Genomic DNA, 14,091 nt, shown 5'->3' with positions numbered 1-14,091 from the left:
GCCCAAGGTCACGCAGATATTAAGTGTGAAGTGTCTGAGGCCAAATTTGAACTCAGGTCCTCCTGAGTCCAAGGCTGGTGCTCTATTCGCTGTGCCACCCAGCTGCCCTTAGAATCTTTAAAAACAAAAACTATTGATATCTTGTTTTTACTTCACCTAATTTTCCCACTATGTCCTTCTCCCTCTCCTAGAGAGCCATCGCTGATAATAAAGTATAAAAAAGAGAAAAAAAATTTAGTTCAGCTAATCAGCACACCACCCAAGTGTGACACTGTATGCCATGTTCCACATCTGTAGACCCCCTATGGGGTCTTATTTTCATATGTGGCTTGTAAGCTAGCTCTGAAGACCATTCCAAAAGAGGTGTTCCAAAAGTTGCTTGAGCAATGGTAGCACCATTGGAATGGAGCTTTCCTAAGGGACTACCGTATGGGGGAATAACACTGGGAGCTGTAAATTCTGACATGGGTTTTGTGTGTCACTGTGTCATTTTATAATCATTTTTTAATACATGGATATTACCTCAAAGCCATTTGAAGCTACACAGAAAAGTGAGTTTCCTTAAAAATGGTATTACACAACTTAAATCATTCCAATTTATTCACTCGACTTGTCTCTAAATAACTTTTGGCAGGTATAAAACAGATCAAGTTCGCCTACAAAGGATAAAAACTGGCCAAGATGAAGGTATTTAGAAGAATGTATTGCTGGCTCAATGATTCCTCGCAAAGAGGAAGCCCAGCAGTGCTTTGAGAAGGAGTAATGTGGGATAATAGAAAGAGTGGTAGACCCAGAGTCCCGATATCCAATTCTTAGCGCCTCATGGCTAGTCTTTCTTCTTTTTTTCTTTAGCAATCGGGGTTAAGTAACTTGCTCAAGGTTACATGGCCAGTTATTTCTGGGTGTGGTGCTGATTATCTGAGCCCGGATTTGATCCAGGTCATCCCGACACTGGAGCCGGTGCTCTTCCTCGCTGAGCCACCTGGCCGCCCCTAAGCAATTGGGGTTAAGTAACTTGCTCAGGGTTACACGGCCAGGTGTTTCTGGGTGGGTGCTAAGTGTCCGAGCCCGGGATTCGATCTCCAGGTCGTTCTGACATTGGAGCCGGTGCTCTTACTCGCTGTGCTACCAGGCCGCCCCACTTGCTAGTAATTCTTGCTGCGTTCATAGGCGAAGGTTTTCACTTCTCTGGCTCTCGATTCCCTTACCTATAAATTGAAAGAATTAAACTAGGTGATCCCTCTAGGTCCTTCCATCTTGAATCATCTGTGTTAGAAGACCCCTTTATATTTCTGACATGACCCACTTTCTTGAATTTGTACCAAGGTCCCGTCTATCTCTTTGTTCTTAAACGAAAATATTTCCTGATTCTTCTCTAGCCTCTGCTGCTCATGCTCTTTCTATCAAAGCTTCCTTGTATTTATTTTGTATTTATTCTGTGTAGACTTGTATGTACGTTGGATCCTGTATTTAGAGCTGGAAGGAACTTTAAAGATCATTCAGTTCGGCCTTCACATTTTATAATTGAACCGAGATCTAGAGAGCAAAAGTGTCCTGCTTAGGGTAACACAGATGGGAAATAGCAGAATGGCAGGATTCAAACCCAGGTCCTGTAACTGCAAATTCACCATTCTTTCCACTGTACCATGATATCTGATCCTCCACACCCCATAGAATAATAAGTTCTTTGAGTCCAGGATCTGTTCTTATTTTGTCTTTGTATCTTCAGTTTCTAGCACAGTGCCTGGCACAGTGAAGACATTTAATAAATGCTTTTTGGTTGATCAGTTGATTCTGAGGTCTCACCAGCTCCCAGCTCTTAACAGTCTGTGGTTCTGTGATTTTAAGGGTCAAGGTAGCTACTTGGAAGGATAAAACACTTACTTAGAATATATAAATTCTAGTCTGTGTTTAAAACAGCAGACCAGTCACAGTAATGTATAGCTTTCTTATTTAAATACTTCAGGGATCTCTAATGTCACCAATATGTTTATTCCCTTCCCTATTACACATTGCAGAGATTCTCTTCAAGAGTTGCAGTGACTAAAAATTTTCTTACATCTTGGGCAGAGCTTTTCTGGACTTAGGTAGAAGTTGACAGACACATAGCACCAGACTCATCCTCAACATCTTGGGAGGAGCTGCCAGAATTTCTACCTCACTGGCATCACCTTTGTGAGCCCACTAAAGTGAGTCTCTGGGTCACCCTGGGTCATCAGAGTAGGACCGCAGGGGCACTTGATTGTCCCACTCATTGAGAGATCTTCCTTTTTGGAAGGGTGGCAGTTGCCTACTAAATTGGAGATGAGGAATTTGGGACCTAGATAGGTGTGGTATCTTTAGTCTTTAGGCTTTTTTTGGGGGGGAGGTGCTATTATTATTCTCTCCTATGCCACTCCATCCTCCCCATTCTTCATGTAGCAGATTGATTTGTTGGTTTCTGAAAATTGTCAGTTACATTTTTTTGGAGAGGAAAAATGACTTGCTTAAGGTAACTTGGATGGTAAACAGTAGTGGCAAGATTTAAACCCTGGCCCTTTAACTCCAAATTCACAATTCTCTCCCCTGTAAGTGGTCTGATGTGTAGAACCCTAGTCTTGGAGTTGGAAAGACCTGTGTTCAAATCCTTCCTCAGACATTCACTAGCTATGTGACCCTGGCCAAGTCACTTTAACCTCTCTCAATCTCAGTTTCCTTATGTGTAAAAGGGGATCTAATAGCACCTAACTCAGAGCTGTTATGAGGATCAAATAAGATGATATATGTAAAGTATTTTGCAAACCTTCAAAAACTATATAAATGCTAACTACATTACACATTATATTATTATTTACATTATAAGATCTTCATCCAGATCATGTCCTTTAACCATAAGTGCCCCTCAGGGTTCTCTCTCTGGGCTCCTCCACTCTCCTCTTTACTTGGTGATCTCATAATCTCCCATGGATTTAATTACAAACTCTGTGCTGATGAATCTCAAATCTACCTGTCCTATCCCAGCCTCTCTACTGATCTTTAGTCTTGCATCTCCAGTTGTCTTTAGACATCTTGAACTGGATGTCTAGCAGACATTTTAAACTAAGAATGTCCATAACTGAACTTGTTATCTTTCCTCCTACACTGCACCTCTCCTGACTACCACCTTTTCTGTTCCTATTGAGGGCAATGCCATCTTTCCAGTCTGTCAGGCTCACAAACTAACAGTCACCCTGGATTCCTCATTATCTCTTACCTCCACCATCTAAGCTGGCATCAAGGCCTGTTGATTCCACCTTTTTGCAACATCTCTCAGATATGCTCCCTTCTCTCTTCTGAATCAGCCACTGATCTAGGGCAGGTTCCCAACTCCTCGTACCTAGATTATTTCAGTAACCTGCCTCAAGTTTTTCCTCATTCCAGTCCATTTTCCATTTAGCCACAAAAGTGATTTTCCTAAAGCATAGGTCCAACCACGTTACCCTATGTACTCAATAAACTCCAGTGGCTCTCTTTATTGCCTCTGGGATCAAATATAAAATCCTTTCTTTTACATTTAGGGCCCTTTATAATTCATAACCCACCCCCTCCCAACCTTTCCAGCCTTCTTACACCTTACTCTTCTGCATGTACTCTAACGTCCATTGACAATTCTGTGATTCTTGTCCATGTTCTTTAAATATCCTAGAGGGAATTTTCATAATGTACGTGATTCTTTCTTGTGACTCTTTTTCTATTTTGTGAGTACCATTTCATCATTCAGGCCATCCATCTGGTATCCCGTGTTCTTGCTACATAACCAGTCCAGTTAGTTTTCCCATCATATATTTCTTATGCTCCAAACTGTAGTGATGTTCCAACATTCAAAATCATATAGTATCCCTAGCAAACTATCAAAAATGTGTTTTTAGTTTTTTTAAGTAGATGGAGGGTTGGCAGCAGCAGCAGCTCTTGTTGGAGGATCTCTGCAATTTGCCAGATGAAATCTAGTCTGTTCTCTTCATACTGTTCAGAATAGGACCCAACTCACTGTCCCTCTGCTCTATCTATCCATGGTATAGATACTCATGTACTAACTCAATGTACTTGCTGTCCAATCTTCTGTCGTAGTCTGGACAATAGGCTGGTTTTTTTTTTTTAGCATTAGTTTTCACACACATTTGTGTGTGTAAATATATATATATATATATATATATATATATATATATATATGGTAATATGTATATGCTTACATTTGTTTAGACTTGTAAATTTATAGGTGTAGGGAACTTCTGGTAAAGAAAACCTTTTACCAGTGCATATCAGTGTAGTGCCAATGAAATATTCACAGCACCCCATGATCACTATAAATATAGTTGCAGGTGCTCAATTGCAAAATATAACAGCTCTCCATATATAAGACAGGAGCAAAACATTTATTCAGACACCAGAAAACCAAATCTCCAAACCAAGTAAGCCTGTTTCATCATAGTAGTAAAGAAGTTAATAAGCCACAACAGCATGGAAAACCACACCATCCTTTAGCCTTCCCATAAACCAATACAAGACCAATATTTATTCACAAACCTGTCTCCCTCGGAAGCTTGCTACCTTTCCAATTGTCTAGTTGACTGACACCCATGTTTCTGGGGGCTCTGCTCCACCCTTCAGCAAACTCTTCCCACCACAGGCTCCATGTGATTATATTCAGCCTGTTAGGGGGTAGAGTTTATTTTCAAAGCGGGGAAGGTCTTCAGATTCCCTTAGGCTTACTAAGGGATAGGAAAAATCTTCAAATTCCCGTTCCCGTTACAATAGGTAGCTTTCTCCACTGTACAGTTTTAGTGTTTGGATACTGAAAGGTCAGGTGAATTGCCACTTATTCTCTCTCGTGTATTCTTTTTCTTATGTTAAGAGTAAATTTTATTTTTTAAAAAAGATTCATTATTTTTGGGCAATACTTTCAAAGGCAGCACGAGAAGCATTTTCACTATGCGTATTCTTATTTTTAAACCTTATGTGATTTTTTCATACAAGTAAATATTACATCATGATTTGTTCTAATTAAATTAGAAGACATTTTTAAATGTAAAAAGGATAAAGGGAAAAAAGGTTAAGAACTGTTGAAATGTTGGTGCTATTGTGGAAGCATATTAAAAAAAAACCTTTTTTACTTCAACTGAAATATTAAACAACAATATCTGTCAGGTCTAAAAGCCCTTTCCAGGTTCTCTCCTTCTGCCACCAACCCTCACCCCCAGAAAGGTGGGTAAAAGGACAAAAGGTCTTAATTAAGGAAATGAGTGGTAACCAAACGTAGAATAAAGATAGTTAAACCAACCAACCAACAAATACATAGATAAACAGAAAAAAAAATTAAATCAAAATGGATGAAGTAAATATTTCATAAGCAAGTTTGTATTAAGATCATTGCCTTCCTTACCCCTGAAGTGATTGCGCTATTGACTCGTCTAAGAGTCATCTCTTGTTTCCCCTTTTTTGAAGAGGGATATCTCCCTTAGAGAAGATACTCTTCTCTATTCAGAAAGAATTAAATTGGTCACAAGGAGAGGTCCAAAAAGGAATGGTGCAGGGGCTACTGTTAGGAGACTTCTAAAACATCACCCCTAAACTTTATTCTAGCGTATTATTATCTCTTCTTTGTTCCTATAAAATATGCCCTCACTTTATCTTGGGAGAGGGATACATCTGATGTCATGCGGGACTCTACTGGTTTGGACATCTCTCTCTGAGGGAGAAATGACTTGGATATTAGATTAATATTAAATTAAATTAAATGTTTCTGAAAGACCTAAGACACAAAGTACAGAATTAATGTTCTTTTCATTTGCATCATTTCTTGTGGTGTCTCTTTCACTGTGTAATTAGAACAGCAATAACTATACATGTTATTATTGTTTGGAAAAATTTACCAAAAATTAAAAAAAATCTTTTTCCAGGAAATATACCACTGTCGAAGACAAATTAAATACAGCAAAGACAAGATGTGGTACTTAGCAAAACTGGTAAGAAAAATGATTGACTGGAATGTGAGTTATTTAAGAAAGGAAGCAATGGGTTTTAATGCCTATGTTTTAAAAAGTTACATACCTTAGAATAGAGAAGATTGATTTTTAACAAAATCTAACCTAAGAAAATAACTGGGTTTTTTTGATGATATTTAAAGGAATGAAAGTTTAATTCTATTCAGACAAGTTTAATGTAGCTAACTAAAAAATAATTTTTGTTTATTAAGTTAATGACTTCCCTTAATATTTAGAATTACATATGATTTTTCTTCTGAGAAACTAAGTCACAGTGACTTTAGATATTATACCAGAAATGACCTAAAGTTTAAACCAAAGTTCTGCAGAAATTATTTGGGGATTCTAGTTAGGTAGCAGAGAGTCTTGAAAGCAGTTTCAGGAGTGCTTGCCTCTCAGCAAGTGAATCTTCACAGAGCTGATACTTTGTGATTTGTTATCTGGAAAATGAGGATTATGTATAAGGGAGCCGAAAGGAAAAAAACATAGGTAATTTCCCTTCTCTATGAGAAGAGGAAGTGCAAGTCTTTGACAGCTGTCTGTACTGTCTGCCAGAGTCTGTGAATTTTATTTTTGTTGCTGACTTGTTTATGTTATGCCTGACTCTTTGTGACTTCATTTGGTGGTGGTGTTTTTTTTTTTTTTTTTTACAAAAATAGTGGAGTAGTTTGCCATTTATTTCTCCAGCTCATTTTATAGTTGAGGAAACTGAGGCAAACAGGGTTAAGTGACTTTCCCAGGGTCACACAACTGGTAAGTGTCTGAGGTTTGAGCACGAGAGGATGAATCTTCTTGACCCCAGGGTTTGTCCATTGATGCTATCCACTGTACCAACCAGCTGCCCCGAGTTTGGTTTTAGTATTTACTAAATAGGTATATCTTAGCAGTAATCACAAAGTTTATCTTTAAACTATATGCTAGAAGAATGATTTTGAACTTAAGATGCTTATGTTCCTTTGTTTACTTATTTTTCTTCTATTGTGGGGGGGATTGAATTGCTTCCTTTAAATGTTGTTAGCATTAAATAAGACTTCTACTTTTCATTCAGTAATTCAGTACATCAGACATTTATTACACACATACTGTGTGCAAAACACTATGGTAAGACTTAATGATACAAAGATAGGTATAAACACAAACTCTGTTCTCAAGGAGCTTCCATTTTCCTTTAGTTGATGAGTTTGGGCCTACTATTTAAGGAAGAACCAGGGATCACCCCCTAATATTCACTTCTCTCCTGGCTCTGCTCCTGACTGATTCTGGATTTTTCAGCCTTGCCATACCGCCCTCTTCCTCACTCCCATCTCCTTCTAGCTCATTTTATGTGTTGCCTTCCCAGAGTATAGAGACTTTTAAAAAGATCAGTTTATTTTTGATTCATTAGGAAATGAGGACTCTTTGAAGGGCTTTGAATGAAGAAATAAATATGTTCATGGTACTGTGTTAAAAAGATTGTTTAGATAGCTTGATGAAGGATTAGAGAGGAGAAAGAAGTTAGGCAGCCTGAGTAGGAGGCCCTTATAGTAATCTAGGTAAGATGAGAAATCTTAAATTAAGATGGCTTACTAAGTACTTAAGTGTCAGACACTGTATCAAATGCTGGGGGTATAATTAAAAGCAAAAGGAAAAACAATTCCTGCTCTCAAGGAGCTTATGTTCTATCAGAATAAGACAACACATAAAAGGTAACTGAAAAGTTGGGTTAGGAGAAAAAGTGGAAAGGGAGTGAACATAGCTACCTTGGGCACTTACCTTAAAATGGAAGTTCTGGGAGGAATTAGACAGTCAGAAGAAGGGATTCAGGGATGGAGTGATCTTCCAGGGTGAGAAGGTTTATGAATCGTGATTCAAAGATTGGTGGAGAAAGAAGTTCAGAGAGGTAGAAGGCCAAAATGGACACCATGACCCTCCTTTCAAGTTTCCTTTTATGGGTACAATTTTGCTGAAAGAATGAAAGTGTCTTCTTATATCTCTTCTTTGGGGCCATATTGTTTTTTTCTGGAGATCATAGGCACAGAGTAGGCACTTAAACAGTTGTTGAATGATTGATTGACTAGACTTCTAGTCAGGGATAGTTAATAGAATTTGGAAATCAATGATGGTGGAAGGGATCATTACTTTTTCTAACTGTGCTTTTTTGTTTTCATTTCCACTTTATAATTCTAGATAAGAGGAATGTCCATTGACCAGGCCCTGGCCCAAATGGAATTCAGTGATAAGAAGGGAGCAAAAATAATCAAAGAGGTAAATTTGGTAGAGTTTTTTTATTTTTCTTTTCTGTAACTCTAAATACCAATGTTATTGAGTCCTAAGGTCCCTAAGTTTCTTGTCATTGGTGCTGTAAGGAACACTGAATTGATATTGGGTTTGGTCGCTGTGGGAATTAAGAAGATTTTTATGCTGTGTGCATTGCACATTTTTCTGTACATACTTTCTTTGTCTTATATGTTGACTTTTCTTTATGCCAGTAATCATTAGAGGGAACTAGAATCCTGGTATTCAACTGACACATTCTCTGTAGGTATAGACTATAAATTCCTTAGTGAAGAACTAACATCTTTGATGGAAGCTTATAGTTACAGGCTTTATTTTAATTCTACTGAGTCATCTTTGGCATACTAGTTCCTATGAAGTTTCAACCGTTCTGAACTGTTGTCTAACCTGTAGATGGCCCAAACCAAACAGAGCAGGCTAGAAACAGGAAAGTCATGAATCAAACAAGTTTAATGTCAAAGTGAGAGAAATGGCTTATAAACAAAGACACGTGTGCCAGGACCCACCTTACTGGGTAGTTGTGGGAAGATCTTAATACTTATACCAGTGGTTGTGCAATAAGCTATAGCCCTGACAGTGATAGGTAATAGCAACAATGTGACAAGTTTGATTTCATAGCAGGGCTTCATGACCAGAACTTGTCCAAGCTTGTCTGGTGCTTGTCTGAGTGCAGAGAACACTTGGTGCTGGTCAAAGTAATTTGATAATTATGTGATTTTGCAGAGGATGAATTCAAAGGATTATTGGGTTTTATTTTTCTATTTTAAAATTTTATCTAATAATTACCACCACTTATATGGTAGCAAAGCATTATCACATAAATTTTCATGAAACTTAGCAAGACTGAAATTAGTCAACCAATAAATTAATATTTACAGTTTTCATCAGTGCACAGAAGACTTTGCCATTGCCCTTCTGTATATGGAAAATGTGATCGGCTTACTCTTCTGCAGAGACAATTATCAGTGCTAGGATCAACAGTGATTTTATAGGCAAAAAAGCTCAGTGAACTCTTGTACTAAAATAAATTCTATTTTCTCAAAGATCTCACCATTTACTTTGTGACTATCCTAATTTATAACCAGATTCCAAGATTAAAAAAACAGCAATTTACCACCAATAGAACACTTAATGTAATGCTTATAGCTTTATCCTTCGACTCTTTTTATTTATACGTCAGCAGTTCTTCCTAGCCTTCATTTTCTTTTTCATGTCAAGTATCAAAGATTTCCACCTATTTACTCAAATTTGCTTCTTCTTTAGCAGTTAACCAAAATAAATGAGAATGCTGAATATTCCTACACTTTAAAAGTTCTTAATATCTTATTCATTGTATTTGGGAGTTTTCAGTTTTCTCATGGAGAAAAAAAAATTAGTCATATGTCAACTTTATATATTGTCCACCTGCTACTTCTACAACATAATCCTGGATAATAAAATTTTGTGCATATTGTCTTAATTTCTACTGCATGGGGAAGGAGAAATCATCAAGAAAATCTTTAACCGTCATGTGGAAAACCTTGAAAGTCCATGCTTTTGCCCTCAAAGTTCAATTATTATCTTTTATCTACTGTTCAATCCATTTCATTATCTGATCTAAATTATTCTCTAGTTCTTCTGGTACATTGCTGGGCAGCCGGTGTACTATTTCATGGTTGTAGGAGGCCGTGGCTTCTTCATAAGGAATTTGGAAAATTTAACACTGAACATTGTCCTGTAGTTTCTTTATACTGTATCCCCTCTTTTCAAGTCTTGTATATAATACAGAATTATCCATTTGAAGTACAAAAACAATATGAAACCATTGTTCAGGAAAGAAGTCACAGCCATGGTAATCAATGATAACTCCCTCTTCTTTCAATTTATTTTCTAACTCATCAACTACTCTATCTTCATCCAAAATGGGACATTCATATTCTTCATCAAAGCCATCATATAACTGTCCTTCTTGTGCTAAATCGCCCTCATTAAAGTATGTCAGAACTGTTCTTGATGCAAGTTCTTTACCTAGTGTGGTCTTTCCAACCCCTGGTGTATCCATGAGCAGGATGTTGGTCAGCTTCATGGTCGCAGTGGTGCCAGCTCCTCCCCTGTCGCCTGCTCTCCAAGAGGGAGCAGCAGGCTGCAAAGGATTATTGTTATGCCAAGCTCAGGACTTAGCTTGCTTGCTGGGCCTTAGTTCTGGAAAACAGGGTGTTTCCTAATATCTTGACACTTCCCCCTTTTGCCCAAAAGGAGGGGATCTGAAAGAACACCTACATTTCAGGCCAATTAAGGAGAGACATGTATAATCCAAGATGCCACAAAAGGCCAGTTGGGCCAGGACTGGCATTTTTATTCATGGAGGTCAATTTTCTTGGGGAAGTGTGTCCTAGGTATCATTGCTAGCCATTGTTTACTTGCAAGCAGAAAAGAGTTGGGGTGGGGCAAGAATGTAGAGGAAGAAAATGCCAACCCACACTTAAATCAAGGCCTTGTTGGTTTGGTACATGACAAAGGTAAAAAGGAGAAAAAACTAGAACAATATACCCAGCCCTTGCCCGAATCTCAGGACAGCTATCTCTTCTGAATGTTAGCTGCTTCTGTGTCCATACTAGACAAACTCTGAGGTCCCTGGAAGGTTCTGCCATCCACTCAGCAGCAGGGGCTTTCTTCAGATGATCCAGGAGTCCAACGTATGACTTTGGCAGCTGTGGGAATAGTCAGAGGGACTTGGTAGGGACCCTTACAAACAATGATTGATTGATTGGTATGGGATCAGTTTTCAGATAAGAAAACTCTTTGAATCAGTCTTTGGATCTGAGTTTCTGGTCAGCATAACATAGGTCCTTAGTTAAGAGTCTCTAAACGACACATAGATATGATCTAGTTTCTCAGATACAATGCAGTAAAGTTTTTCATAAATTCATAATCATAATTACATTGTCAGGTCACACTAATGTCATGTTACAGATCAAACAGAGGACTAATAATGGACTAATTTTGAAAAGGGAGATTTACATGTCACCAAGATAAGCAAGAAAACTTAAACATAAACATCTTGAAACAAAAGACCAAAGCAATAAGATGGTTATCACCAATAGTAACTAAAATCAAGTCTCCTAGTGACACATTCTCAATATCCATTTAATCAGCACATTTTGAGTCCTACATGTCTCATGCAGTCGTCTGGTCCCTAGATATCTTTTCTAGGACAATAGGTTTTATTCTCAGGACACCTCTAAAAGGAGGCTCTGCTTCTCTGGTTCCAAATTGAGAGCTTCCTAGGTGATTCTGACCTAGTATAATTTAGTACAATCACTTAAATTTGGTTCTCCAATTTTGAAACTTCAAAGAATTTCAGTTTATATACCATTTGCTGTTTCTATCTTTACCTAAATCCTGTGCCTGATATAAGAATCTTTTAAAATTTCACAAATATTCACAAAAATTCACTGTAAAACTCCCCTGCCTTTTAAAATTATCAGATAGTCACTTTAAAAATGGGAAGATAATTAAACTTTCCTTACTGTTATCAACACAATTTATGTGCAAAATCCCTAATCCAGTTTTGAGAACTTAATACTAAAACGTACTCAAAGCCTGAATTTCCATGAAAGATAAATTTGGAAGCCAATCATATACATTTGTATACAGTTCTTAGAGAAAACTCCTGTTGCTTTTTCAAAATTTATTATTCCATTTAATTAGAAAACTTTTGCATTACATCTTTGTCTTATTGCTTTGTCTAATCGTTTCCCCTTTGGGGGACCTTATCTCTGTATTATAATTTGACCACAAATACAGGTTGAAATTGTAAGATGTTCATATTTGCATCTTGTTAGAGTAACTCAGAGATATTCCAGTATCAATCTGTTATTTAATACATTTAGTATTGTACTTACAAAACTTCTTTATTATAGAAATTTGCTTTAAAAGGAAAAAGAGGGACATAGTTATAACAATGTCATATATCATAACAGGAGGAAAAACTCCCTTAGCTCTGTTTAATTCCAGGAATGAGTCATATCTGACAGCCAGTCATGTAGTCACAGGCTGTTAAAAGCAAGGTTCAGAATTAACCAGGTGGGGAATTTTCTTTTCAGAAAGGAAATAGAACAATGGGGAAATAGAATCAGGAGGATCCTTCCTTGGGCCATGCCAAAGTCATCCCCAAAACTTTTCCTAGACACAGACATCCACCTTTAGCAGCTCCTAGACTGCAGCACATGACATTTTCTACTGTTGACTTCATGACAATTTGGACAACTGTCCCTTTAATCAAAGCTCAAAACAATAGTAAATTACTGTCCCAGTAATTTTTACCTTAAATAGCAAAATTTCACTAGCCACAGCTTAGTGCTTGAATATCTTTGCTGATGCTTCCCTAACATTTAACATTTTATTTATCCTTTATTTATAAATTAAAACTAACTGTATTCTGGGACTTTGACATACAGCAAATGCCTTACAGTTAACTCATCATTAATACGTTTAAGCTACATCTTTAAATCACACTATACACTTTCATAATAGCCAAGATTTTCAAATGAAAATTTGCTATTATAGTAAACTTATTATTTGTTTTATAACAAAATATACCCTATTAAATATTTAACAGTTTTCAAATATCTGTTTTTTTTTTTTTATCACATCCTTTTAAAAACCCAATTCATGTGTAACAGCATCCAGGTTAAAAAGTTGTTTTGTGTAACAGCATTTTTGTTATAATTGTCTCTCAAATTTCACAATATAAGAGAATTTAGAAATACAATAACATAAACAGTATCATATATTTAAAACATGAAACAAAACTTCAGATGACATCAATTCAGTAGGTTTCATTTCTAAATCCTCCTATGTAAAAATCATTAATCTTATTACCTTTGGCATTTTAAGCCCATTTTATAGTTAACAGAAATGGAACAATTGCATTCAGTTAAAGAAATAATAATAGCATAGTGCTTAGCATATGCCAGTTAAGCACTTTACAATTTTTTGTATTATTTTGTATCTTACATCATATTATTTTGATCTTACAACAACCCTGGGAGGTGGGTACCATTATTATTTTTCTCTTTACAGATCAGGAAACTGGAGCAAACAGAGATAAGATAACATGCTTAAGGTTACACGGCTAATAAATTTTTGCAACAGGAATGTAATTCATATTTACTTATCTTTTTCCAGCATTTTTTTCAGCACCTTTATTTGGTGACCTGATCTGAGATGATCAAGGACAGGTTAACAAATGGTGGCTATAAGGTGCAAACCTTTTACCTATTTTATTTTCCTTTCTTCACTTTGGGATTACTTCCAAACTACCTGCTTTTCTTCATTGCCTTAGAACAATATAACTATCAATCTTCAAGGGAAAATACTATGTACTTTTAACTTTTATAAAATTTAATCCTTATTTTTCCTTAAAACAGATTCTAGAGTGGTACCCCAAAACTTGCTAAGATATTTCAGAAGGGAGTGAGTTCCTGAAATTACCCCAAAGTCTCAGGAGTTCTCTTCTGCAATCTTAAAATGATTAGTCCTCAAACTTCTTAATCTGCTAAGATGTTTTTAGCATTTCTACAAACTTTGATTATCTGACTTTTTTTTCTTATTACCAAATTTCCCACAGAAAGTCTAAAATGGGAATTAGTTCTGCTTACTGGGACAATTGCTTCAAGTATGAAAGTTCATTAATCTTTCCCTGTATTCTACACTGGGACATGTACACAGACATTTTACATTTAAAAAGACATGAACAGATAAAATGACAAAACAGATACAAACAGGCACAAATAATTCTCACAAAGAACGCAATTACAATTCTGTTTTTAACCGG

At 36.7% G+C, this 14,091-nt stretch overlaps 1 protein-coding gene and 1 pseudogene across 3 annotated transcripts in view; one reads left to right on the top strand and one right to left on the bottom strand.

Annotated features, from left to right (window-relative positions):
* The window catches only part of MRPL22 (mitochondrial ribosomal protein L22), a 51,892-nt gene that overhangs the window by 17,524 nt on the left and 20,277 nt on the right, over positions 1-14,091 (top strand). For all 3 annotated transcript variants that reach the window (XM_069102515.1, XM_069102514.1, XM_069102516.1), the window contains 2 exons: positions 5,916-5,981; positions 8,166-8,243. In XM_069102515.1, the coding sequence (XP_068958616.1) occupies positions 5,916-5,981; positions 8,166-8,243 (144 nt within the window). The remainder of the gene's footprint in view (positions 1-5,915; positions 5,982-8,165; positions 8,244-14,091) is intronic.
* Positions 9,431-11,088, bottom strand: LOC138172736 (adenylate kinase isoenzyme 6 pseudogene; annotated as a pseudogene).

This window comes from Petaurus breviceps, unplaced genomic scaffold (assembly GCF_028583685.1).
Source record: "Petaurus breviceps papuanus isolate PSGF00001 unplaced genomic scaffold, PetGlider_PUasm1.0 551, whole genome shotgun sequence".
NCBI classification, from domain to species: Eukaryota; Metazoa; Chordata; class Mammalia; order Diprotodontia; family Petauridae; genus Petaurus; species Petaurus breviceps.
Note: the sequence above shows the minus strand (reverse complement) of the source record. Positions and strands in the feature narration are given on the sequence as shown.